Raw genomic sequence first — 27182 nt, forward strand, 5'->3', positions numbered from 1 at the left:
AGGTGATATTATAAAAGAGAATTCTCAACGCAACGACCATATCGGGTATTAACTTTCTTATAAATTATATTCACATGGTTCGCTGTTGCTTAACACTTGAGAATTACACTGTACACGTTTCGGCTGTACCTCCGTTCCTTTATTATTTTTTTTTTTTTGGTTTCTTTTTTTTTTTTTGGTTTGAATCTCGTTATCACGGACGCTCGGACCCGTCTTCGTCCGACTACCAGATTTTTCTTCGATTTAATTTCGACTCCGTTTCCAGATGATCGCGCAGATTATCATTCTTTGACATACAAGGAGCTCGAACGTGAGCTTTTATGGGCGTTTACGTACTCGAGGTTCCACATTTTCTTTGACAGAATCTCGCCTCAGAGGTCATAACTATCTCACAGGAACGCTTCACCTCGATCGAGAGACTCACCCCTGCATATGTATATGTATACGTACAATGTACATACGTTACAGGTACAATAAACTTGGTTATTATGTATTACAATCAGTTTCTGCTACGTGCCGGAGGTTCGTCTCGTCGTTTGTGAAATCAGAGAGAGAGATGAGATGAGGCGTTTTGCGATAACGAAGCGCGAAATCGCTGGAGAATCAATCGCCTGTGTATCTCACAACGATGAAACTGGTAAACAAATCTGACTGTTTGTAAAAAAAAAATGTTTAAAATTATTGTACACGGTTTATCGAGTTCGCACGAAACTCCCAAATTCACGTCCATTTTTCACCTGACGCAGAGGGTGAGAAATCGTTCCGGTCACCGGAAATGTCACCGGCTTGGATTAGAGGGAAATTTGACGTCCCACGTGAACAGGCATAGCGTATAATATGCGCGATAAAAGGAAAAAAAAATGAGAAACAGAAAAGAGCACAACTATCGCGTATATAGTACCAGCCGTTGGAGAAGCCTTTGAAATGAATCGAGCGAGCCTTGAAATGAGGTCTAGCTTCGCGATGGTTCAGTGACACCCCTCTCGGTGTTACGTTTGGCTACGGGTTCTATCGGACTGGACTCGGCGTCGCGGCATACAACTTTCCAACTCGGGATAAATTGTCGTTCGCGCCAAATTCGAATAATTTTCGCGAACGGTCATCGAATACGAATTGACCTTGCCCGCGAACGCAGCCGAGAGAGAGATGTATGAAGTACGATGTGCATCGACGTATCGACCGCGACGATATACGAAAAGCACTCGTCAGTCTCTTCTTCCGACGTATCCATACCTATATACATAAGACTTGGTTTATTATCGTACCACACCAAACGTCTTTGCCAACTTTGAAAAGCTCCTTTATTGTAGTACCGAGCTCCGGCGATGTCAGCTGCCGAAATTGATCGGCTTTTAAGATATCTATAGTATCCGTTCGAAGCAGATGTGGAGGATCAGACTATTCTCATCTCGTATATACACAACGTATCCATTGAAGGGTGCTGCTCTGACGCTGTGAGTGCCAAGACTAGAAATACTGTTTGGAAAATCATTGCATTATCCTACCGCATTTTTTTTTCTCCTCAATTTTTTGTTTTTTTTGCAAATTGCAAAGATACGTAACAACTTACCGTTACGACCGTTCGTGCAACAGCTGTTCGTAAGTGACGAGGTGATTTCTAATTTTTGCGACCGTGAATTTTTCGAAGAGATTATCCATCTCGTATCTCCAGACCGCACAGCGTCGCGGGGATGGTTACCGAGAAGTCAGGGACAACGAGACGCTCGTCTTATTGGGGTGCAATGAAACGCGCAAATAATCCGGGAGGATCCATTCGCCGATGAAGACCACCCTTCGAAGGCAGCGAGATCGAATTATCGATTTTCACGGCGAGTGACGGGGGTGTCGTCCCGCGGCGTGGAATGTTCGTAATTTTATCAGCATTTTTCGATTCACGATCGGTCCGCTTTATATACATATATAATTCTTGCGCCGCGAGAAACAAAATGGCCGCGTTGAATGCTTAATTCGATATCGGTGAGCGCAGGCGAGACATAACGAACATCTCGTTAATAATTAGCGCACGGATGGGATAGTCGTTAGCGATCCGATTAGAACCTAGCAATTCGCAACGCTTCGATACGACGGATATTTTAATAGCGTTAATAGCCGCGTTAACGTCCCGCGATGAAAAAAAAAACAACTCGACCACACGTATATCTGGTATGCCTGGAACAACGATCCCCGTAACACGATATCGAGATGTATTCACCGCAGGGTCGTTAACCCGATAAACAAATAATGGATTCCTGCAGTATTGTGTATACGTGTGTATTGCAACGGACGTATTTTGTTGGAGAAAGTTTGAAGAGCGCTACTCGTTTACTTATATATTGCCGGCCAATTTTACGTCAACTTTCGAGTATATACCGATCATTGCAATTGCAATATAAACAATCTTCTTGTGTGTTTTATTTTGTACATACGTACGTCAACGGGATAAAAGAACCTCGCCGTTGATTATACACCATTTATCAAACAATGGACATCGATTTGACGGTCGTTATACCCATCGTCATTGATTCGCGATAATTGCGATATTATATACTCGACCGTACGATTAACGTTACAGCGTTTGAAAATCGAACCGCCGCAGGTACATCATGCGATCTACGTATATGTATATAGGAAAAGTTGTAAAATTAATATCGCGCGTCCGCATGGATCTATGCGCTATTCGCCGTCTACGGTCGAGAGACCTACGAGTTGTACATTGTACGTGAACCGTACGCAGCGATGAATCAGACTTTTAATTATGCGCCCCTGACAGGTTAACTTGGAGAACGCCCACCGCCGCATAAACCACGTGACGCTAGTACCAGAAAGGGGAGGTTTCCAACTCTCGTTTCCGAAAGCCATCTGGAATTATTACGCACCCGAGCGCACGCTCGCCGATATACAACTCTCCCCTATTTCTGCCTCGATATCAACCCTCGTTCGTTCGTTCGTTCGTTCGCAGCGAAAAATAGACAATCGACGCGATTACAGCCGTATACCGTACAACGCGGACCCTAATTCGCTAGAAATAACAACGGGATCGATGTGCGAATATCGGTAAAAAAAAAAAAAAAAAAACAACAAAAAGAAACGAAGACAATCCGAGTGAAACAAACGAATCGTATCGCGCGAAGGAGAGTCGTACACTTTCCTGTACGTCAGCAGCCGCCGGTTCGAAGAGGAGATTCGCGACGAGATCGCCGAGGTCTTCCAGATTGCCGCGTAACCAGAAGGAAACCATATCCGTGTACGCGTCGCGGAGGCGGAAGTCGTAGCCGGTGGAGCTATAACGCCCGGTGGTAGTATCGACTAACGCTGATCGATGTCACATTCCGGAATATTTTCTGCCTGTGCAGCTTCTATGGTCAAACAACCTGCGTTGTCTCTCAGATCGCACACGGACGATTCGCGTGTCGCTGGTACAGTCGTAAATACGTTACCACGCACGAACGCAACACACGCGTGCGATTAGTCATGACCCAAAGTCTGCTGTGTATTGTATAGCTCCGCGCGCTGACCGCAGCGTTCGCCTCGCACTCGGGCGTATGGGTACTATGTATAGGTGGACGGACTCGTGCGGTTTGCAAAAAAAAAACAATCACGACGAATTGAAAGAAAGAAAGAAAAAAACGGAAAAACAAAAAAAACCGCAAGGCATTACCGGAAGGTACACATAACCCGTCGAGGCTGCAACGGCGTTTCGAGCCGCGTATACTGTACGTATATGCTCGCTCACTTTGCACGACCTAGCCCAAGAAATTCTACGGATATATTACACGAAGGAAAAGAATATTATAATAACACTTTACAGTGAATTATTACGCCTAGGTACTGTGGAGGACGGGGAATTGGCTATACATATGTATAGAATGTGATTTCTGAGAGGTAGGTATATATGTAATTTCTTTTTAATTATTACAAAGCGGGATGTACGTTGTAATGCGCTTTTATGATCTTTCGACGCGATCGATGGGTCCATATAGAAAACCGTCTTGCGATTCATTAGCAATATCAATTTCGGTGACGCCATTTTTTTAGTACCTACCTAAATATTTCGGTAGAACCGACCAACGTTTCGCAATATTTTTCAAAAAAACTACCAGCCGTTATATCTTCGAAATACATGTTCATCCGTTCTCTGAATAATTTCGAGCGAAATTTTCAATTTTCAACCGAGTGACCAATTAACTCTCTTTCGATTCTGGAACCCCAACGAAAATATACCGCAATCTTAGAAACTCGCGCAAAATTTAGAAAGCATCATATCGAGGGTAGAAATTCGCACGAGTCAATGTCGAACGGGTGCTGACAATTCTGGTTCTCCTTTATAACACAAAAAACTGCCAAATCGTCCCCCGGACCTCTCCGTCCGTCAGGACAATATGGCGCCGGTACTAATTAGATTTTCATCGCACGTACTATAACATACGTATACGTAACCATAAATAAGATCAGCGTGGCGCGCACCCTAAAATAAAAATTATGTCACTCTTGTGTACGGGATGTATGTATGGTCCTTCTTCCCGCACGGAGTGCGGAGCGGCGGCAGACATCCCGGCGACGCGTCCGTCCGTGGGGCGGCCGCCATAACACCTTACATCTATACTGCATCGATCCGGAGCACGCGACATCGCGGTCTTCGCCGCATCGATCTGTTTCATCCCTCGCGGGGATTAGATTCGTACCCCGCTATTCCAACCCCCTACATCGGGAGAAACTTTACGACGCATTACACGTATATGTCTATCAACCATATACCCACCGCGTGTGCTCGAGAGTAGATGAAATTCTCTCCACTGCGTTATATATATGCATCGGAGGATCTCACGAATACCGGAAATAGATATTAAACGAAATGTGTATAATGCTCGCGTCGGTCAGGCGCGACGATGAAAACGAAAGTTGACGAATGTTATAATCACGACTCGCGGAATTATCGGTTTCCATTTGTCCAAGATACTCTACGCGGTTATATCGTTATTCGCATAATAGCAATCCCGAGTGAATTTCTTCGTCGAATTATATACCCGCAATTCTATACCCACAGCTGATTTACAGCACTTCAAGATCGATCGGTCTGGAAAATTTTCTACCCTCTTTATCGGTTAACCACCTATTTTCCGGCACGAGGACCGTCGAAGTAGATCACGTAGTCGTAGGTTGTGGAAATAAATAGACTCCAAAACGCGTAAATTTTTTGAAAATCGAGCGGTGCGGTCACGAGTCCTGACGCGGGCTGCTGCAGAAATATAGGTGGTAGTCGGGTGGGTACAGGGGGAGAGCAAGATATATGTACACGTCGTATACAGTTGTTGTGTCGCGGACTGTGTTTCAGTGTTTCTTAATTGGCGTGCGCCGCGACTCGTGGGAAACAGTGCCATTAATTATTTAATCGTTTCTGCTCCGGTATATATACATATAGGCGACGTACGTACGGTACGAACGATTCGTTTTCTCGCCCGACATTTTCTCCGATTTCAAACTCATTCGGCGATACCTGTCGAATGTCTCCTGCGTCGCATCGCCTGGGGTATATATTATAGGTACGTACGTACATACATATGTGTTCGTCTTACCTACGGAGAGAGATCATACTTATCGATATTTTATATCGAGCTCAACTTACTTATTTTTCACGTGCAAATGATGGTGTACACGAAAACGATAATGAAAACCTACGGCAGCGGAGGACCTTGGGGAAATTGGACAGGATTTGGAGGCCAACCCCCTCGGTCCGGTACGCGCGTGTGTCTTGTACACAGGAATTACTAACACTAGGGTTACGTTATGTACCGACGTCCGTATGTCGTGTACAATAAAATCAATCGAAGGGAGAAAGGCGTGTAGTGTGCGGGGAAACGGACCGGGTATTCTGGAACTGGGGCATCCGGCGCCAGGATTATTCGATCCTGCGAGAATGGCTCCCTCGTAGAAAAATTGCAGAAGCCGCTCGTTTGTCCGATTCTTCGACGATACGGAGAGCGATTACACGTTTGTTGTAAGCACCGCGTCGTCTCGTGAGGATAATTTCAAAGTTTGCATGATTTAACGCAATATCCTTCGCATTATATCGCGACGGATGAAAAGGAAAATGTAGGTGCCTGCGGTCGTAAATTGGTCAATAAAGAAAATCGCGCAAAGGGGATGGGTGTGAGTCAGGCGGTTCACTAGCCGCAAAGTGAGTTCAAGCGCCCGGAAATTTACCGCGCAGGGGTTGGAGGAGGGGTGCTAAAATTGGGTGTGGCTCGGCGAAAACTGGCCGGAAATTCTCACGGCGTTCGACCGACGCACCGCGCCAGCGGTGCGGAGGATTTCAAATACATTCGACACGGCCGATACGAATATCACCGATTTTCGATTACCGGTCGATGTGATTCCGACTTCGATGTGAGTCTCGAAGGTTTTTATCCGCGTGGTACACGTCTGCGAAACTTACGACTTTATTTATGCGTTAAGCAGATACATAAGTCCGAAATACGTGGATCTGTATTAATATAACCGATGCACTTGCAACGACGTGGTCGATGCCTCGGCATTCGAACTGCGGTACTGACGGCGCGGCGCCTGGCGTCGAGAGTGAAACGTGACCGCCTAGGCTTGCGAGACGGCGAACTCCGGCGCGGAGGCGATATCGCATATAGAGCGTCGCGTCGGTCTCGGGTCGCGCAAAGGAAAGTTTATGTACACGAGCCGCTCGCGGTTCCTAGAGAACTTTAAATACCGAATCGTAAATTTATCCTAGAACGGATCCGTTCCCTTCGATCCACCTATATGCCGCCGTAACGCGGAGTCGCGCGGCTCGTTCGAGACGGCCGATCGATGTGCTCCGAAAATCGACGATCGCGTGGGCGACTCCGGAGGATCGAGGCGTATCAGATGAGTCACGTATGTTAATCGGCGAATTCCGAAGCCGATTATAATAACCTCTCTCGGCCGCGTTGCACTTCCAGATGGACGGCCCTGTTCTCAGTGATATCCCGCTCGTGATCCCGCTTATAAATATCATATACACACCGATATTACAACGTGCGCTATTATTTGTAGGCTTCGTTACTCCGACCGTGTGCGGGGATATGTATACTGCAGATGCCCCTTCGGTCGGAGCTTTCGAAGAGCTTATGCCAGTCGAGTGATCAATTGGAAAACAACTTCGGAGCTGAAGTAGCTCTTCGCTTCCTCCCTCTTCGTTCTTTATCCGTTGTATATATATGTATAATATGTATAGTTTTTCGTCGTTGTATTATCTTTTACCCGCAACGGAGCGGAGGGCGGATCGCCCGCGCTAGCGCGTATTTACGCGCGCACGGTGGTCATTCAATTTTCAACGGGAATTGAAAAGCGGGAAGGAAAAAGAAAAAAAAAATAATCATACACGTTGCCAACGTCTCACGCGGGTTGAACGAACTCCAACAATAAACTAATTGCCACTTGCCGCGCGTTAAATACCCGCGTATAAGACGCTAAACGATCATATGGTGTGCTTTTGAGTGTTCCGACTCAAGAGGGACTGGTACCGTGGAATGATAGAGTCGCGTGATAAACCACTTAACGGTCTCTACAGCCCGCTCCATTTTTTTCCCGTTTTTCCATAGCCCCGAGACTCTGGCGTTAAAACGAACTGGATCGTCCGAAATCTTCGCAGACGGGGGTAATTCGGCGGAAACCGAGGTAGCGGAGGCGAGATCGACGAAGAGGCTACTCGCGACCGTAATCACCGCTCGCAATTAGCCAAACGATTCGTATTAATTACCGCTACGCGAATTCTCCGTTGCCCGCACCACCTCTGTATACGTATAAGTACCTACACACCTTATCGGAAGCCGCGCGATGTTATTCTTTTATTTATTTTTGCCCCTTTAACGCCGCGATGGCGTCATATACACGCGTGATGTATCGTTGCAATTATAAACGGAGATATTATTTATTTCTCCTAATTAATAACGATTAAACGTAATACGCGTATATCGCACAGCGTTTCTCTGTTGTAACGTTTCCTGGAAACCGCGGTATCGCCTCGACACTTGATACAAAGATAAAAAGTCATCGCGCGTATCTGAAAAATTTATCAAAGCCCGTATCTGTTCTATACCGTAACGGACGCGTTCGGAAAATTGCGATATTCATTTTTTTTTTTTTCAATTTTTCAAACCGTCGGATCCATCGGGTCATTTTCTACACCGTTACACGAATCTATGGGAACCGTACTCATACACGGCGATCTGTGCCACCTATGCGCACGTGTACCTAACCGAACACTATACGATAATCGCAACGGCGATAAAATATCGCTACGGTATAAATGTCAAGAGAAATCACAAGTCGTTTGGAAACGTATGAGTCACGATATTCGATCGTGCGTCGGGCTACCTGGTGCATTCCCACTTCGATGATACACACACACGCGCGCGCGATTATTGAGATTGTAATAAAAAAAAACCAGTGAAATTTATCAGCCTCGTTTTACTCGTCAAGTTGGACTTTGATCGAGTGCCGACGTAGTTACAAGGTCGTGTCATTAACGACGTTCGGTACCTGTTGTCCGTCGCTGCTGCTGCTGCACTCGTAAACCGTCAAAATTTTCACGCTTTGGACATATTTTTTTGGTTTTTTTCACGGGAACGATCTATTCGCACGATCACTGGATCGCCTCGTTCACATCAGCTAGTGAACCTCGATTTACAAGACGTCCTTGAACGTACTTTCTAACATGACGATACGTAATAATGACGTATTATATACTGATGATTTTTGGGAGATTCCCGTTACGCTACCTCGCGTGCAGCGTATGGTCCCATTCATTTAATATCCGGTTACGAACGAAACGAACGTTCAATTGTTCAATCGGTATTCGGATGCTGCTTCTCATTTTATTTTAACTTTTTCTTTTCACTTTTCTTTTTTTTTTTTATCACACCTCTACACATCCGCGACGATGACTGTGATATAGTTATACGGTCAAGAATCTATACATAGCACACCGCCAGACGAGTTTGGAAAATATCGTAGGCATGCTAGACTCGTTACATCATCTTTCGATATTCATTCATGCGTTCATCTCTTGACGATTTTACCGCGTAAAATATATCCGTGGACACTCCCATGTAATTCGACGTCGTTTGAACTTGGATATTTTTCTCGTTTCTTTCTTTTTTTTTTTTCTTTACTCGGATGATTTTGCTCGGTGGAATGTTTAAACGCCTATTGGTTGATAAATACGACGGGCGGCAAACATGAGCGCATATGATAATACGATAAACATACGGTACTTGAATTAAAATCAATGAAACAAGTACACGTGTAAGTGAACTCGCCGATGCATAAAATGTTATGTTTATAGCCGAGAGATTGTGGGTACATGTAAGAAAGATATAGCTGTGATGTATGATATAAATTGGATAAGTACGGAAAAATTAACGGTTACTTAATGTCCATTTGGAAGCGAAGTTTTCTTTTATTTACCTTATTTATATATTCGGTGAGGTAATGAAACATTTTACGACGAAAATCACCATTAAAATTGTACAATAGTTGACCGGTGGGGCGATTCGTTAGCCGAGGAACCTTATATGTAACGATAGGTATGTGAGCGCGCAATATATATAAGTATATTAATTGCCGCAATGTGCAACGGACCGTTAACCGTGAAAATGACGTCAGTTTCTAAACATATAATCGAACTAGAAATATATATTTACGTACACACCGCGTATAAGTTTATGTTAAGTAAGTTTGAACTTGCGCGTATAAGCTCTTCACCTTTGTTAAATAAAAATCAAACCTCGAAATGCACCTGACGCTTAAACTGCCGCTATATTTATACCTCCGCGTACAATTAACATTCAGTTATGGTAAACTATGCGTTTTGTACCAGGTAATATGTTACATAAAATCACGGGCATGTATACATGGGGAACAAGTCACCCATACCTTTTATGCGGTTGCTAAGTTCTCCAATGACCTCACGATGCTGCCGCATCTCGGAAAATATTCTACCTTCACGAAAAATTATTTATTACAGGTTTAAAAAAAAGTGGTGTTTTTTAGCGAGAAGAATTTTATGAAAACCCCTTATCTAATACTCGAACCCAGTGTGGAAAGGTGAGTGTTGTAAAAATTAAACAGCGAGCTATATTATCGACCGAAATCGCTTTTTTTTAGGTTTTGATGCGTTGCGCCCTCTGACGTCGTCGGTAATGTAGACATCTGCTTTCTGATTGAAAAAGAAATCTACCTTATCTTTTGTCGTTAAAAGGAGATCGACAACCGATAAACGGATCTCTGAGAGATTCGTTTCTCGCGTCACAGTGCGCGCGTAAGCGCTGACAGATATGAAAATCACTCTTTTTTTTAATTCAATTTTAGTTGATGTGAAAACTTGAATTTCGTGTAATTAAATTTTACTTGAATTACTCGCGGAGCGATGTAATTTGATTATCGTATGTTTAATCCTGAATTAGCCGAGCTATGGCTTCTTCGGTGTTTTTTGACAAACCCTATAAAAAATTTATCGCCCTCGCAATGGTGACACGTAATTCATCCCCCATTGATTTCTATGAGGTGAAAAAGGTGCGTGCTTGCTGTTCGACTTGATCAATGAAATGTGGTTGATTTGTGTGCTTCCCTGACAATGAGTCAGCATTTCCATGAACTCTTCGTTATGATGCGGATTAGACCAGATTCAGATACATACCTACATCATTTTTATTACCGAACGTTCTTTATCCTTTAATCCAGCCAACTTTGGTCATACCGGAAATTCTCAACTCCTGATCGTGTCCTCGTATCAAAAATGTCGGCGATCAATTTATACTGAAACGATGACCGCTATGGTACTGATTTGATCGATTATTCTTCGACGTATAAAAAATGTCACCGCATTATTTTAATCGGAGACTTTTTATTCGATTGTTTTTGCGAAACGGTTGAAAGTAGACCGCGTTCATTCCGCGTTCCGTTAATTTCTCTTTTTTCTTTTACTTGTGATCGCCTGTTAAATATTTATCGGTTCTAGGAATATATCAATATAAATTTGAAGATCACCTATATGGTATACACGGCTTGCAGAAATTACCGGTATATACGCAGTAAATAATTAGCGATCTGAATAAATCTTCGAAAGATTATCTCACTCGATGCAACTCTAGTCGGCTTCGAATATGGAAGATAAAAAATTCAAGGCTAAGCTCCTGAAAATCGCCAGGAAATATTACCTGCTCTTCGTTACATAATATCCTACTTCTGTTCGTCTTTCCTACGCAATATCTATTTCCGTATAATAGAACATAATTGAACAATCAGTGTTACCCTGCGGAATAATTTGATTCGCTATCAATTCCACGGCTATATCATTCAGAGCGTATTCATGATGAACGTAAGTCGAATCTTTATCGGAACGACTTCTTCCGCTTTCGGCTGTCCCTAAATATTCTTTCTTCTTTCAGAATACATTTTCTTCTTCTATTCCAGCTGCAATCCTTGGATTCGACTTTTTTTTCATCTCTGTTGTGGATAATATCTCTCGGAAGTTCATTTTTCCGTCACGATTGTCTTAATACGTCATAATTAGCTGCGCGCGCTTTTATATATAGATACCTACATTTATTTTACCATAGCGGAGTGCGACCGTATTTCAGATTGTGGATATGAAACGTCGTTGTGCGTATACGCACCCCGTAATAGTTACGGTAGTATTTCATATTCTCTTATCACTTCAGATACATCAGCTGACTTTATTTATAAACTGGTTCATTTTTAGCGTCCCCCAGTTTTATGTTTCCTTTATTCGACTGCAGCTCCTGCTGCTGCCGCCGCTGCCGCCGCTGCAACGCTGCTATATCTGCCGCTCGAGAATTATATTTGTCGTTTAATTTACGTATGCCGCATATCCAGGGATAAGTGCATTATATACCTATAGGGTGCATACAACGTACATAAGGATTGCCGCTACAAACGCGGAGTAAAACGCACGTGCACCGCCGATCCAGTAGGTATAACGCATGCTATATGTGGAAATGTAACGCGTGTCGCACACTGCCTTCTTTGGTTACGAGTATTTTCATAATTTATCCGTCGATTCAATTCCGTCGATATACGTTTCTTCTCATTCTTTACGCGACTCTCCTTTATTTTCTCTCCTATATACGCATTACTATATACCACCCCCCCCCCCTCCCTATTATTTCCATGGACGTTTTTATTCAGTTTTTTTATTCCTCATTTTTCATCTCTTTATCGTATCGCTGCTGTGTACCCGGCGATCTACCTTTTTAGGATTTGCTCGCTATACGATTCGTTTAATAATGTATTTATTCATCGCATATTACATGCGCACGTATATAAGTATATATATACACCCATCAGATGTTCCCTAGATCGTCTATTTTTTTTTCACCTATAAAAGTAAATCGTCACTCCTTTTATGCGGTAAATTTGACGAAACGTCGGATGAATCGTAATATAGTTACAGCGCCTGATTTCGAACGTGGTATCCTACCGTGCAGGTTTTTTTTTTTTTCTTTTTTTTTCGGCAATCGTTTCAAATTCGAAACCCACGCCGATCGAATGGTGCAACGCCCACACTTTTTAACACGGGCGAATAAAATATCGAAGCGCAGCCCGCGTAGTCCCATATTACGCTACGCGACCAGCGAACGATGCTAATTCATGAATCACCAACGATTATCGGACATTCGAACTCCGGTTGCCCGGGTCTGTTCCCGGTCAGCTGAAGGTGGGCGTTTCGATTTGCATTCCGACTTTTCATTGAGCCTTTCTGGGACCTGATTTTACTTTTGTTTCGAGGTCGTGCGGCCGAGTCCGTGTCGCGCGACGGTCCATCTGTCCTCCTCTTGCGCCCGGGAATCGAATCGTTGCGCTTATCGCCGTCATGAGCGTAGAATTTTCATGCCGTGTGCGACTCGAAGGAGAGGAGACGGCCGTCGCCGTAAATCAGCCGATGAAATCGAGCCCGCGCGTAACTCACGAGCGGTTAATTTGTATAATATTGTAGTTTATGGTCTCCGGTGCGAAACTCAGACATCAATCGGTGACTGTGTTGACGTCTATCAGCCGGCGATTATGCAGCGCTTTACCATAAAAGTTCATAAAAACATACAGTGGGGTACAATTAACGCCTCGCATTAAATCCTGCAATTGCATTCCTGGATATGTATCATAGGTGGAAAACGGAGTCGGAATTTTGCTCTGGACAATTTCACGAGCTTTCTAAACAACCACCTGCAGACCAAATGCAGATTGTCGAAAAATCGGTCCTAGCTCCATCGATTACAATCGCATAGCGGACGAACTATAGTTACACGAGATCTTCCTACTCGCACGGTGTGATCCTATAGATAGTCGAACACCTTCTACGAGTCATGGCTTCCCATATAAGCGTATATTGTGTGAATTTAGCACACATGCACCCGTTGCAGTCGTTGCTTCCGTTTGACCAGCATACGACTAATATCTCAGCCCGAGCGTTCGAATGAATCAGACGGTGCGACCGCCGTGGAAATATCGCTCGATATTCAAGAGCAAAGCTTGACCACCTTGTAAGCCACGTACCGAAAGAACGGAACAGCCCCTGCAACGTCCACTACAGTTGCGACCTTTTCGCGAGGTATTGATATAATGCGTCTTGCGAGGAACCCGGATTTAACGAAATTCTGCGGATTGATCATCTTACGCAATCGACCACCTCATATCTCGCTCTGTATTATTTTCAGAACGAATAACTCTTCGCAAACCACACGGCTGCCGGTATTATAAACCACATTCAATGCTTGATTATCGTATAGTCGATCGGGATGTATTTCACGCCCAAATAATGTATATTCTACAAACGTGCGCAGTTATGATTTATATGTTTAGTCTTATTTTCGCGGACCTGCAAACCGCTAATTAGGTTATCTGTGGGCACGCCTGTATTAAACGACTACCCGAGCAGAAAATTAATCCGGCTGTGATCTGGCCCTGGCTAGGCATGCCTGATAAGACCGATCAGGCCCCAATCAGGCATAAATTTTGGATTGTGCCCTGATCAGGTATTTTAGTCAGGCCCTGATATCGTGCCTTGGGTCCCCCTGATTTGGAGCCTGAGGCTACCCGGATCAGAGCCTTAGGCCACCAGATCTGTACCTGAGACCACCCTGAAGTGTGCCCAGGTTATGTAATAAATCAATGAATTGCTGAGCGTGGCTCATGTATGTCTGAATTATTTAGTGATCAAGTCTCGACCCGATTCGATTCGCCTAGCACTTTCTGATTAATCCTCGAGCTGAGTGCAATCAGACAACATGCGCCAGGCATACCTTAACCTCAACTGACGAGGCCTCGATTCGAGTCCCGACAAGCAAAACGCATCAGACATGCCTTAACCTTGACTGATCAGGCCCGGGTCCGAATTCTATCAGGCAGAACGCGTCAGACATGCCTTAACCTTGACTGATCAGGCCCGTGTCCGAATTCTATCAGGGAAAACGCGTCAGGCATACCTGACGTCGACTGATCAGGCCCGGGTCCGAATTCTATCAGACGAAACGCGTCAGACATGCCTTAACCTTGACTGATCAGGCCCGTGTCCGAATTCTATCAGGGAAAACGCGTCAGGCATACCTGACGTCGACTGATCAGGCCCGGGTCCGAATTCTATCAGGCGAAACGCATCAGGCATACCTGACGTCGACTGATCGGGCTCTGACCATCCCTGATTGTGCCCGGATCATGACTCGATCCGGCTCGCCGGGTCAGGCAAACCGGACAGATACCTTAACCGGCCCAGATCAGACTTCAGGCCACCTGATTAATTTTTTGCTCGGTTATATAAGCGTTTGGTTTCGCTGTTCATACGATCTTCGATTTCCACTCGCAAGATATTTTTCTTCTTCAATTTCTTTCTCTTTCCATTTTTCACGATCACAGCCAGCTGGCCGCGATGGGCGAAACGAAAACTCGGGGCGAGTGATCGGATCGAGGTTACAGCGCGTTCCGTCGTACGCGAAGGCTGGCAGAAACAAAAGATACAGAAAATCGCCCACCACCTTAGGATCCAGTCATAGTGCGGGCATAGATATAAAGTTCAATATATATATCCATGCGATGCAGGTCTAAAACTTATCTACTCTAGACGTTCTCGATTTTTCTTTTATTCGGACGTCCCACGTGCCGCAATATAATCGAGACCCTCTGTGAAAATGAGGATTCCGAGACTGCAATATACGCACGCCTACCTTTTTCGGCGTATGAAGTGCAGCCGATGTTCAACACCGCGACGTGTATCGGGAAAATCCGAAATAATTTCAATCCGCAACTTCGAGTCTCGATGAAAAAAAAAAAAAAAATTACATTTTCGTGAATCGTCCGATATGTACTTACATTTCAAGTAGATATTCTCGCGTAACAAATAAATGAGTTGGAATAAATCGTCTCGTTAGAGTGCCGTTACCCGGCCATAATCTGAACCAGTAGTTAGAGCTGCATCGGGTATCAATTAACACGAAGATAATTAAATAGCGGTACAGACAAAGTTTAAGGCGTGATATTTTTTCATCATAACTTTTTGGCGGTGCGCGTAAGCGGGCTGCTTTTATAACGAGCACCTCAGTAATATACGCGCTGTATACACACACACACATTATGTAGACAGGTACGCAGGTAACATACAGATAGCGCGAATATAGTAATTAATTGTTTAATTTATGTTTCGCTCCCAAAGTTATGCGATCAGATTTGCCTCCGGTCTTTCACGAGCAAACAACGTACACTCTGCAGCTGATTCACCTCAGCCGATATCATCGCACCTGAATCTAACGTACGGTAAACGCGCTCGGATTTTAATCATCGAAGACCGACAAAACTTTCGAGCTTGATAATATCCTCGATTCTGGTCGGATCGGAGGCGGTAAAAATAATAATGCAACCATTTAACAGGTGATGTATTTTCCCGTACAGATTGCAATTATTCGACAATCCTCTTCAACGTCTTAACGTTACAACAATGTAAATATTATTGCGCGTCGATGTCGCGGTAAAAAAGAAACCGGTATACGCGTAGCCGTTTCGACTTAACGGTCGTAAAGTATGGGTCAAGGTGTGGTCTAGTCGAAAATAAATTTTCAAACTTAATAATTATTCTCCGTTTCATTGTTCTTTCCATACCAGATGTACCAAGGTGTGTACCGACGATGACGTTACACCTTTCGAGGTACATTTTTATGCCGCAGCGACATATCGAATCGTCTTCCACGGAGACGAGATCGGTGTGCCAGATTTTCGGTTCGGAAAGAATAAAATTTCCGATATTTACCAGAAGCCGAAGCTGCCGTGAAGACCGCGACCGGAAAGTATAAAATCTGGACATCTGGTGAGCCGGTTCGTTTCCCGAAAAAAAAAATACAAGCGCCAGTCTTGCCGCCTTAAGGGCTCCGGTACCTACGTACGTACGTAATAAGGGACGGCATTTCCGGCTACTTTCGCAACGCCCCACTATAATCCGGAGAGGAGACTCGCACGTGGCTCGGAGGAACACGTGGGTTGAATCCATGGCTCGAACGACACACGGATGCGTACGTGAAATGTACACGTAACAGTCCGACGAAAGCGTCTCGAAAGTATACGTCAATCATTACCAACGTACACGCGAAATAAGAATTCTTCTTCATCGCGAACGAGGATGAAATGTCACTTCAAAGGTTACGGATATACCTCTTCTTCTCGTTCTCCTTATTTTTTTTATTTATTTTTTGTTTTTTTTGTTGCTTCGTTGCCCGCGTCGACCAGTATTTGGACGCGTATAAAGAATCGGACGTACCGGCTCTTACCGATCCTTTAGCACCGTTATCCTTATTTGGAATCGCGCGAGTTTATTTCTAAGCAGGATTTTCCGCCCCGCGCGTATATCGACGAACGCGGAAAGATGCATCCGATGCTGATTCATGCCGCCGCCGTAAGAAAGTAGATAGGCGAACGCGGTCGAATGACGGATATCGCGCTGCTGTTGCTGCAGCTCCGGCTCGCGGAAGCCCACAGCCGACACGTGTTCGGAAACCGACCGACGGACTCTTTCTCCATAATCGAATCTATGCGGCGATCCGCATAGATAGAAACTGAGGTATGTACGTTACCGTTTCACAATCAGTTGAATATACGTCGCGTCCGGTTTATGCTCGGCTGAAAAATTGATCCGAACGAACGAAATTTTGATATAATTTCTTATGTACCTTTTATGACTCATGCGATCTTGTTCTTGGGATTGATTGGAGCGTTATTCGCCCTTTTCAATCAGATCTATGATAAAGGCGTGAATCGACGATGCGCCGGTATCCGAGCATCAGGTATGTATATACATATATAACGTCCTATGACTCGCCCGCGCCACAGGTACATTTTACGAAGGAAGTAAATTTTACCTCCGTTTCGCAGATCTACACACTATCGCTCGATATATATACGTGGGAGAACCAGCTCGACGGCAGAGAGCACTAAAAATAACCCGGTGCAATCGGTTCGACCGTAATATATATATACCTATATATATACCTATACCTATGGGTGTGACACATGTACGCAACCTATGCGCGTAGACTCGCCTGTGGACATCCGTCACGTGGTAGCCCAAATATTGTTGATCGTAAAACCAACAAATGATCGTGACAAAAATGAAAGTGCACGTAGCGAAAATAGAATTTCGATAACGTCGCTCGTAATATAAACGTCGACCTTTTCGCAGGTTGCGTGTCATTATAGCGCGGGCCGCAGTTTTGCTGCGACACGGAGCCGGATCGAGAACCCTAATAAAAATTGAAATGGACAACCCGAAGACGGTTGGCCGAGTCCGAACCTGCAGAACCGCTAACCTGATCTCGCGTACTTACTTTTATATTTATACGTATACTCGTGCGTCTCCGCGAAGCGCGAACCGACTGCAGCAGGCCCAATTAAGGTTCAAATCGAGCTTGAGCAACGCTCGACTACGTAGCCGCGTTATACGTCGTACGTACCACTGTACAGGTATAACGCCGCCGCCCACGGTTTTTCGCCCACCTGACCAAATGACGTTCACGGTTGCTCGCGGATTAGAACTCACGCGACATATATTGTTCGTATACGGTAGAGATGCACGCGCGCGGTGACGCGACGGTCGAAAAAATAATTTCTCTCCCTCCGATATTTAATCTCACGTTATTCAATTCAAGATTACCATCGGATTCGATGAATTTGATTTTCTGAAAAAGTTCTCATACTTTGAGAAATCTGAACTTTTTTTTCACACCCCGATTTATACCTGTGCATCCGGCGAGTGAATCGTTGTACCGTAATATTTGCAATTAGTTGAGGTATTCAAGGGTAGGGTGCAGAAGATTGTCCGAAAAAAAAAAAAAGAAAAAAAAAAAACGGTACCGGTATTCGCGTATATATGCAGATGCAGTAAATTTAATAAAATTTATAGCGTCGTTAACCCCCCCGCGAAATAATCGAACCGCCAAAGTTTTATCGGCCTAGGAATTACATCGGCGTTTAAGAGCGCTAAACTTTCGCGCATATGTAATTCAGACTTGATCGTAACCGACTACTTTACACGTCAGCTTTTATCGACGTGATCTATGGCCACTTATTACATCGTTAAAATCTTCGGATATCGGTATGGTTTTTGCTACGTAACTCAAAGATGTATAGGTACCACCGGGTACCTAAAATATATGAATTTATGTCGCTGTCGTCGTCGTTATATTCGTTGCATTTATACATTCGACGTTTACCAGCAACGTCGAAAGCTGCGTAAAGTTTGAAAAGTATTCGTGGGCGCGACTACGCTGCATTGCCGCATCTCATATCTTCCGCAATAATTATTATACTGCCGGAGATTTGCGACTAACAATGGATTGTGTAACGTTCGTAAAGATGCATACGGTATATAAAATCCACGTATATGTGTAGGTATACGTTGCGGATTGCAGTAGGTAGCGGTAAAAGCGAACTCGACTCGGAAAAAAAGATCATTGTTCGTCTTTGAAGTAAAAATTTTATTACACCGTCTTTCATTTGTGATTTAACAGTATGTATGGGGCATTCCACGTCAAACTGGCCACTGTTTCAAAAATGTTTTCTGAACTTGAACAAAAAAAAAGACCAAGCTTCAGATTTTTTTAGGGTTCTCTCGTGGATTTTGATATCAGAAATTCGAATCCACAAACCGAGTCGATTCTTCTCCGAATTGTGGAAAATCAAGGATATATCTCTATGGGATTTATTCCCAACTAATTGATGCAACGATGGAACATGATTTCTTCATTTCCGTTGTTAGGGGGTCAGCATGTATCAGCTGTCCACACGTCACATACCGCCGCCCTTCGATCGAAACCCGTACAAATGTGTTCGTTCGATATCCCGTTGGTAATTGACAAGCGCGAGTGCAGATGTGAAAATGGGAACTCGTTATACAATAATTTCATTAGATCCATAAGAGATAGGTATACGTGGGTATAGGATCGCTTCTGGATGTACGATAATTAGACCGTGTCGTTGATATAAGTTTTGGACGCACCGCAAATAGGACGTTGTCAGTTACGCGGATTACCTGCTCGTCACGTCGTCGAGATGCGTGAATATAAAATTGTAACCTGGCGACCGAGTGCAACGGAGACCAGTTTCAATTTCTGGTCAACGCCTAACGGTGCATCGCGATACCATTACATATAATATCCACGGTGTCTGACCGACAGGCTTAGAACGATCCAAAAAACATCCAATACCGAAGAGTCTCGAGTCTCGAATTCGGCTTGATTTTTATCGAACGGCCGTCGATATGTGGGTTAAATACGCGGTAGCGGCATTCCGTGGCGAACGTGAGGGAAATTGACGTCGTCACCTCGAGGGATCGGTAAATGTAGGGGAATACGACGCCGGTGTCTCGTTGGCTGGATGCTGAAACCGTTGCAGCGGCGGGTGCAGCGGCGGGTGCATCGACGGTAGCTGCCGGCAGCAACGGAATCGGTGGATAGAAACCTGGAGGCAATCATGCGTGAACACGCGCCCGTCGCACGCACGACGCACAGCGTGGCACGTCGCACAACCGTCCTTGGCGACAACGCGAGACGCCCGATATCGATACACTTCGAATATTATATCGACGTGCCATTTTTCAAATCGACGAACTCCGCTTTCGCTTTTTGCTCGTTTCTGACGCAATTTTCGAGACCATTCTTTGTTCTATAAGTCAGACATCATCGACTTCGGTACGCAGCCCGCCACTCGCGTCCTTCTGAATTTCAACAATGAGTATATATGTATATGTCGTGTGTACTCTGATTATCGTTCGAATGACAAAATTGACAGCGTATAGCCGCGGGGCATTAGAATTCGATGTTTTTTGACAGGTTCTCGTCGCGAGTGCGCGATACCTTGTCGTTGGAAACGCAAAAATTTACAAACACTTCAACGAATGATATTATCACGGCTTGTAAGCATATCATTATAATAAATCATCGTGTACTTAACATATGCATCGACATGCAACGCAGGTATCGATACACCTTTGTTAGGCCTACCAATCATTGTTTTTTCATTGCATTATTATTGTAATTTTTTGCCTCTTAATCTTTCCTTTTCTTTTTTTTTCTTTTTCCTTTTTTTCTTTTTCGTCTTTTTTTCTGCACCCGACAAGCTGTCCGCCTCTGATCGGTTGGCTTTCACAACATCGCAGCGTGTAACGTACCGTGTGGTCTGACGTCAAGAAAAGGTTCACATATAATACATAATACGTGCGACAACTTCAACTCCGAAAAATTGAGCGCGTGCCAACCGAAGCGGTGAAACAGATTGAATAATAAACCCTCGCGATTGTCTCAGCCGTTGCAACTTTTACGAGCGGTTTGTACTCGAAGAAAAATAAGCCGAGCCTTGTTGAATCCGAACTCCCACCCGCAGCTGCGAAATTCGGCATTCTGGAAGTATAACCGACGCGTATATGGCGCACCGTACTCCCGAAAACGGGGCAGGGGAAAACTCGTCGGAGCGAAGGAAGCGAAGGACAACTATTGCGAGATGATCGTGACCTGGCTCAACATGAAACTACCCGGGCGGTCGCTGATTCAACTTTCTCGAAAGTTAGGAGATCCGGTGGAGCAGTCGGTGCGCACCGACTGCTCTTCAGAAACAATAGATATCGGCGCCGGTGTGGAGTTGGAGATTTACGTCGTCGCCGTGCTCGAGATGCTAAGAATAGGGGGTAACGATTCCCGCCCTACACTGCGCTGCAGCCCGTAGCTCTACGCTCTAGAACCGGCCTAACAGTTTCCTGGATAAACCGGGCGCGGTTATTTCGTCTGCAATGACGCGTGCGTCCGTTACCCGTGAGCCCGGCAGGACCGAAACTCTACTTACAATTAGATACGTTGGTACGCGACACGCGACGCGTATGTGCGCGTGTGCTACCGACGGGCGCACTAGGATATATTTCTAAATTCTAATTCCGTGCGAAGCGAAATGCTGCAGCTAGGAGACCGGAGATGGAAAAACCGTCGGTGCGGCGCTCTCCATCCGGAAAACCTTGACGAGGAAGCGAAGAGAAAAACGAAAAAGAAAAAGACTCGTTTGTTTTGAAAGAAAATATCACCGCCTAGGAGGGCACGCGAACTTACGTATCCGGTAACCTTTAATCTTTCGTTGAAGACGACGCCGAACGTCGTGGGGAATACGCACCTGATCACTGACTGACTGTTCGAATTTTTCCATGGCTCGAAAATGAGAGATTCTTCGACGGCGAGGATTACGAAGCATCAGCGTAAAATTTTTATCCACGAAAGCAAAAAAAGTTTGTTCTGGACATGTAGAATTTGACTTCGCTCTTCGGGACTCGTTTGAGGAAGCCCAACCGCGGCGCGTGGTCGGAAAACATCTTCCTATGGATTCTTTTTGTGGAACGGAATACGCTTCACGCGATACGTTAGCTGCCTTTATCGAGGATTGGTTCGATTTACCCCAGGGGTATATTCCCGCGAGCGTTTATAAATTGTTAAAACATCCGGAGGTAATCAATCAGAATCTGCAGTTTGTCTTGGCCACCCGGTCGGTCGAGGTGTCTTCGCTCTAACGAGCTTTTAATTGAACCGATAACTCCTCCGTGGGACCCTGAGATCCCATCTTGCATTCTACATATGCACGGTTCTCGGATCTCGCGGTGGTTCAAATTATCGACCTGCGATGTAAAAATTTCAACTAATAGAATTAACTTTTCCGTTTCTATCGATGCTCATTCGTTACATGATCATACCGTTCTACGCCAACATGTGAGTGGCTTTTGCATGCACAACATATATGTGTGGCTTTTGCATTCACAACATATATGTGTGGCTTATGCATGCACAACATATATGTGTGGCTTTTGCATTCACAACATATATGTGTGGCTTTTGCATGCACAACATATATGTGTGGCTCATGCATGCACACTATATATGTGTGGCTCATGCATGCACACTATATATATGTGGCTTATGCATGCAGAACATATATGTGTGGCTTTTGCATGCACAACATATATGTGTGGCTCATGCATGCACAACATATATGTGTGGCTCATGCATGCACAACATATATGAGTAGCTTATGCAAGCAAAGGTTTATTATTAACGCGCGAGGCGAATAATGTATCGATATTCCCGACCTTCGGCGTGGAAATCGTTGCGTTTTCGTAATACTGTAACGGGAATCCTTCTCGATCCCCACGTGTTACCTTAGCGCGAACGAAAGAAAAATGTGATTCGAAGTGACCGATTCCGCTTTTCCGATACTTTCTATCCACATTGCCGAAGTAAGCTGTTGTCGTGTCAGGGTTGAGATTATAGTTGAGGACAACAAGTGATCGAGGAACACGGAGTGGCGTGTACGAGAGATTGTCGCGTTCCTCTCCCTGTGGTACTCCGACGGGCGACGACGCCTCGCGTCTCGCCGAGTCGGTCAGTTCTTGAGCGACTCGCGGCCGTCACGCTCCGCGCCTAGACACCGCCGACGCCGACGCCGACGTTGAAGTCCGTGAGTCTGAGACAACATGTGAATACCAGCGGTAAACCTCATCCGAGTGTTCTTTGGCTCCAGGCCCAGAAAATTATCCCGAGCGTAAACTTTGGCGAATTATTATGCACCTCGCGTCGCGACGTCGACGCTGGCTAAACGAACCGTTAATCACTTTTGAGTAACGCTCTCATTTATCCCGCGAGGGTATATTGTTTTTTTCGTTCACCGGCCCCGCGAACCCGATCAAATCGGGCGAAACGAAATTCTCCGCTCCCCGTTCCAGTGATGTTTTGTGGAAAAAATAATTCTTAGCCCGCGGTCGTGATTCTTTCGATAATAATACGGTGACGTGTGCGGGGTACTACGGTGGTCGACGAAATGTCGCCCAATCCCGCAGCGAGTAAAATGCACCATCACAAGGCGTGCAAGGGCAAAGCCCACGGTAGCGGGATAGCCAAGCAAAATTCAAAAGCGGCCGTGATCACCTCGTCGAGTACCAGATCGGGATGCAAGTCGTCATCACCCATCCAGAAAAAGGACTCCAAGTCCAGTTTGAACGGGCGGGCCGATTCGGCGGAGGGTGGCAGAAAGGTCAGCAGAAACAGCGTCAGCTCATGGGAGTACAGCGACACCGACAGTTTGAACTCCTCCGAACACGGGGTGGACAGCGTCGATCAGGCGAGTCACATGATAAAGAAGATCAGTCAGGTGTTGAACGGAATCGATGACAAGAGTAACGTAAACGATCGCCAGTCTCCTCTGGGATCGGTACAGAGCGTCAAACTTCGCCGGAGAGTATCGAACGGCAACGATGCCGCCAAATTGTTATCGAAGAAGGAGAGTTGGGCGGAAACTCTGAGGGGTCGAGTGGACCCGAACAAATTCAAAGAAATGGAAGCCGGCTGGGACGACAGCAGCATCATCAAAGTCCCGAAGGAGCGGAAATGGCATCGGATCACCGCGGAGATCGAGCAACGCCCGGGTAAAAATTGCTGCGAGTATTCCGTGGAAAAAATCGTAGCCAGGAGCAACTCTCTGCCGAAAAAGACGTCTACGTCGCTCCGAAAAATCGTGAAAAGAACCCGCAGCAGCCCCGTGAAAACCCTGTACGACGTCGTCGAATGGGAGGAACTACTGGAACTCGCCCAGGCCAGGAAACCGTCCACGCCGGGAAAAGGGAACGACGGGAATCGGGGCTACCTCAAGGACCTCCGCACCCTCCTTCAGAATAAAGCGCCGCAACCTTTCAAGGTCAGCGTCAGCCCCGCGATCGCTTTGATTTTTTTCCTCGTTCTCGAAAGCTTCTGAGAAAAAACGAACGAGTATAACGAACATCCGCGCGCGGTGTTCGAGCGTTGATTTTTATCGCCCAAGGGGTGCTGCGTTTGGTATTTGTGGCTGGTGAAGCGCAGCTTCTTGTATCCGAGTCTGGCGTCGTTCGTTTTTGTTCTACTTTTGAATTTTAGTGGGAGCGAGTTCATTACGAAAATCAGGACCATCTGGTACCAGCTGTTATTGCTTATTACACGCGATACGTTACTTCGAAACGGCTGTCACACGCCTCGATGTTAAACGTTTAGTTACACGCTCCTCTATTCAGGATCGCGAGCGGCGCATTTGCATTTCGACGAAAGATGCGAAACGAGCTCGTCTATCAGGCTCTCCAGAATTTTGTTTTCAAAGTGATCGCAGATTAAATGGGACCTCGGGGCCCGTACACCGGCGGCACACATGTGCGGAATACAAATAACCGCTGTAATTTTCGCCAATTAGCTCGGGACAAACGAGCTTTTGTTGCGTCAAACAAACGACGTAGGTCTTCGATAATGGATACCTTACAACCGCGTCTTACGCGATAGAGACTGTGTACCCAGCGATCTTAGCTATTACGCGGGTGCGTAAATTACCTTAGATATATATAAATATATACATGATATCGTTATTATTACGTTTGTTCAAATTGAAATATTTGACTAAAATATTCACGATTCTACTTTCACTCGTCGCCATGAGGCGTGTCGCGTCCGATTCAACGTACCTCGCAATGTTACTTATTGCCCATCTACACTCGTTTGCAGTATTTCAAATACATAGAATTTATTATACCTGCACCCGTTATTATTCTTTTAACCTTTAAATATCTTCGAGCAACGTTATAAACCTTCACTTGCATAACGATATATTACCAGAGGTTTATATCCTCGAAAGCTGCGGTTGTAACGTATCGTACGACGAACCTGCGATTTTTTTTCCAACACTTTTTACTGATTTTGTTTGAGAAACTCGAAAAAAAAAAAATAAGAAACTCGTTTCGACGATTCCTCAAAACAAACGTAATTTTCGATTTGAAAAAATTCCTCTCGCAGGTGTATTAACAGCCTTGTTAAGCCGGGTAAAGAATTTTAAGTGGTATATTGGAAGTATTTATTTTATCTTATCCGTAAAAAATTCTTCGGCTTAACTCACGGTTCGTTTATTTTTCTGTTGCAGGTAAAAATCGCTCTTCGAATTACAAGTGAGCGAGCGCGCGGAGCTCGTGAGTACGTTCTAAGTTTCGTTGCGTTATATCTATCGTTCGGCATTTGGCCGAAAATTTAGAGCCGCGGGACCTAATCGAATAATAAAATGAATCGCTCGGAACCCGATGAAAGTTTTTCGAAGTTTCGAGTCCGTAAACCATCGTTAATCGATCGCGTGTTTTATGCCGATGGATAATTCATCCGGTTAATTGCCGCGGTCTCACGATACAGCCGCGATCATTACGAAATTGATGATATTTTATTGAGCTAATCGAGAAACACAGTTATCGATCACGAGAGTAGGAATACACTGGTATTTCGCTAATTAGAAACGCTGCTTCCGTCTTGGAAGAAAAAAAAAAAATTCGATCCAAAATGCCGCGGGGATATAAACGAAAGTTAAAATTAGATTCAACGACTCAAAATACCTTTTAGCATCTTACAGCGATTAATCAATTTTTTCGGTTTTCCGTATCCCCCCATGAGGTCCGTTAAAAAATCATTCGGGTTTACGTCAAATCCAGTTGAATGGGTAAACAATTTTGCAACTCGGAGTAAACGTTTTTAACGTTATTGTGATTCCTGTTTCGGTCGGTTCGCGACCAGATTCTTCGCTGCCCGGTGGCCATAATTCTGTGCATTTTTAAAACTGGTTTTTTTTTTTCTTTTTCTTCTTCTTCTTCTTCTTCCTTACGTTTTTCGAGTCGCGTATAATTTGGCGGTTTCGAGGAATGCGGATACGTTGGTATGTCGTGTAAACGAAGATTCATCGCGATATACGAGAACCTTTCGTCGTTCGGGAGTCGAAGGAACGCTGAGATAGCCGATAAGAGAGTATTTCTCGTCCGTCACTATTTGCACCCGATATCGCCGTTTCCTATCGGAATAAAACAAGCGTCGAGACAAAAATCGTTCCGAACGCTGAAACAACTGAATCATCGTCCGCAGGAATTCGAGTTCCGCTAAACGACGAAATTCGTGAAATTTCATTCGCGGACGAATTACTTACAATTAGCTGTCAACGGAGTTAGTCTCAGAGACATATCGGTCTAGAATCTAATGGCTCACGACTACCGCGATCGTTTCATATACGGTTGAAGGTTATTGCGTTAGATACTCCGCATTGAATCGCCGCCGTTTCCCCTCCCCAGCTTCGTTATGATCGATTACTTTCCTTCGATTTCTGTAATTATCAATCCGACACAGAGCCGTTGATAAAACGTCTCTGTCTCGTTTCCATCGGTTTTAATAATTTGTCGAACGACACACTCTGCAGACTAGCGATTATTTAATATATGTATATATATGGATCGATTTATTTTCCACCGAGGTAAACGGATCGATTCGCTACCGCACACCACAGCTGCGGTTCTACAGTTGCAGTTTTCTACGCGGTGGTAATCTCGTTTCATGAAAAGACTACGTACGTGTATCGCTTCGCGTCGCGTCCCTCGGGCGGAGGTGTACGACGGCGAACCCGAGGAACTTAATCGAGCCGGTTTAAATTAATTAATAATTACGAACGCCGACAGTGACGTATTTACATACGTAAGACGCTCGTACGCCCCCCGATCCGATACCACCCCACCCACCCCACCCAGCCGCACATCGGCGCGGTCCGAGCCGGCGAGCAGGTTGCCCGACACGACGATA

The 27182-nt window shown here is 45.0% G+C and overlaps 1 protein-coding gene across 2 annotated transcripts in view; it reads left to right on the forward strand.

Annotated features, from left to right (window-relative positions):
- Positions 1–27182, forward strand: part of LOC105692071 (unconventional myosin-XVIIIa) — a 102468-nt gene that overhangs the window by 18029 nt on the left and 57257 nt on the right. Inside the window, exon 1 of one of the 2 annotated variants that reach the window (XM_012411016.3) lies at positions 22961–24261. The exons of the other annotated variant lie outside the window; for it this stretch is intronic. Within the exon in view, the coding sequence (XP_012266439.2) occupies positions 23389–24261 (873 nt within the window). The 5' untranslated portion in view covers positions 22961–23388. Of the gene's footprint in view, positions 1–22960; positions 24262–27182 lie in introns of those variants that run through there. 2 annotated transcript variants of the gene reach the window in all.

Source organism: Athalia rosae, chromosome 2 (assembly GCF_917208135.1).
Source record: "Athalia rosae chromosome 2, iyAthRosa1.1, whole genome shotgun sequence".
In the NCBI taxonomy this organism is placed as follows: Eukaryota; Metazoa; Arthropoda; class Insecta; order Hymenoptera; family Athaliidae; genus Athalia; species Athalia rosae.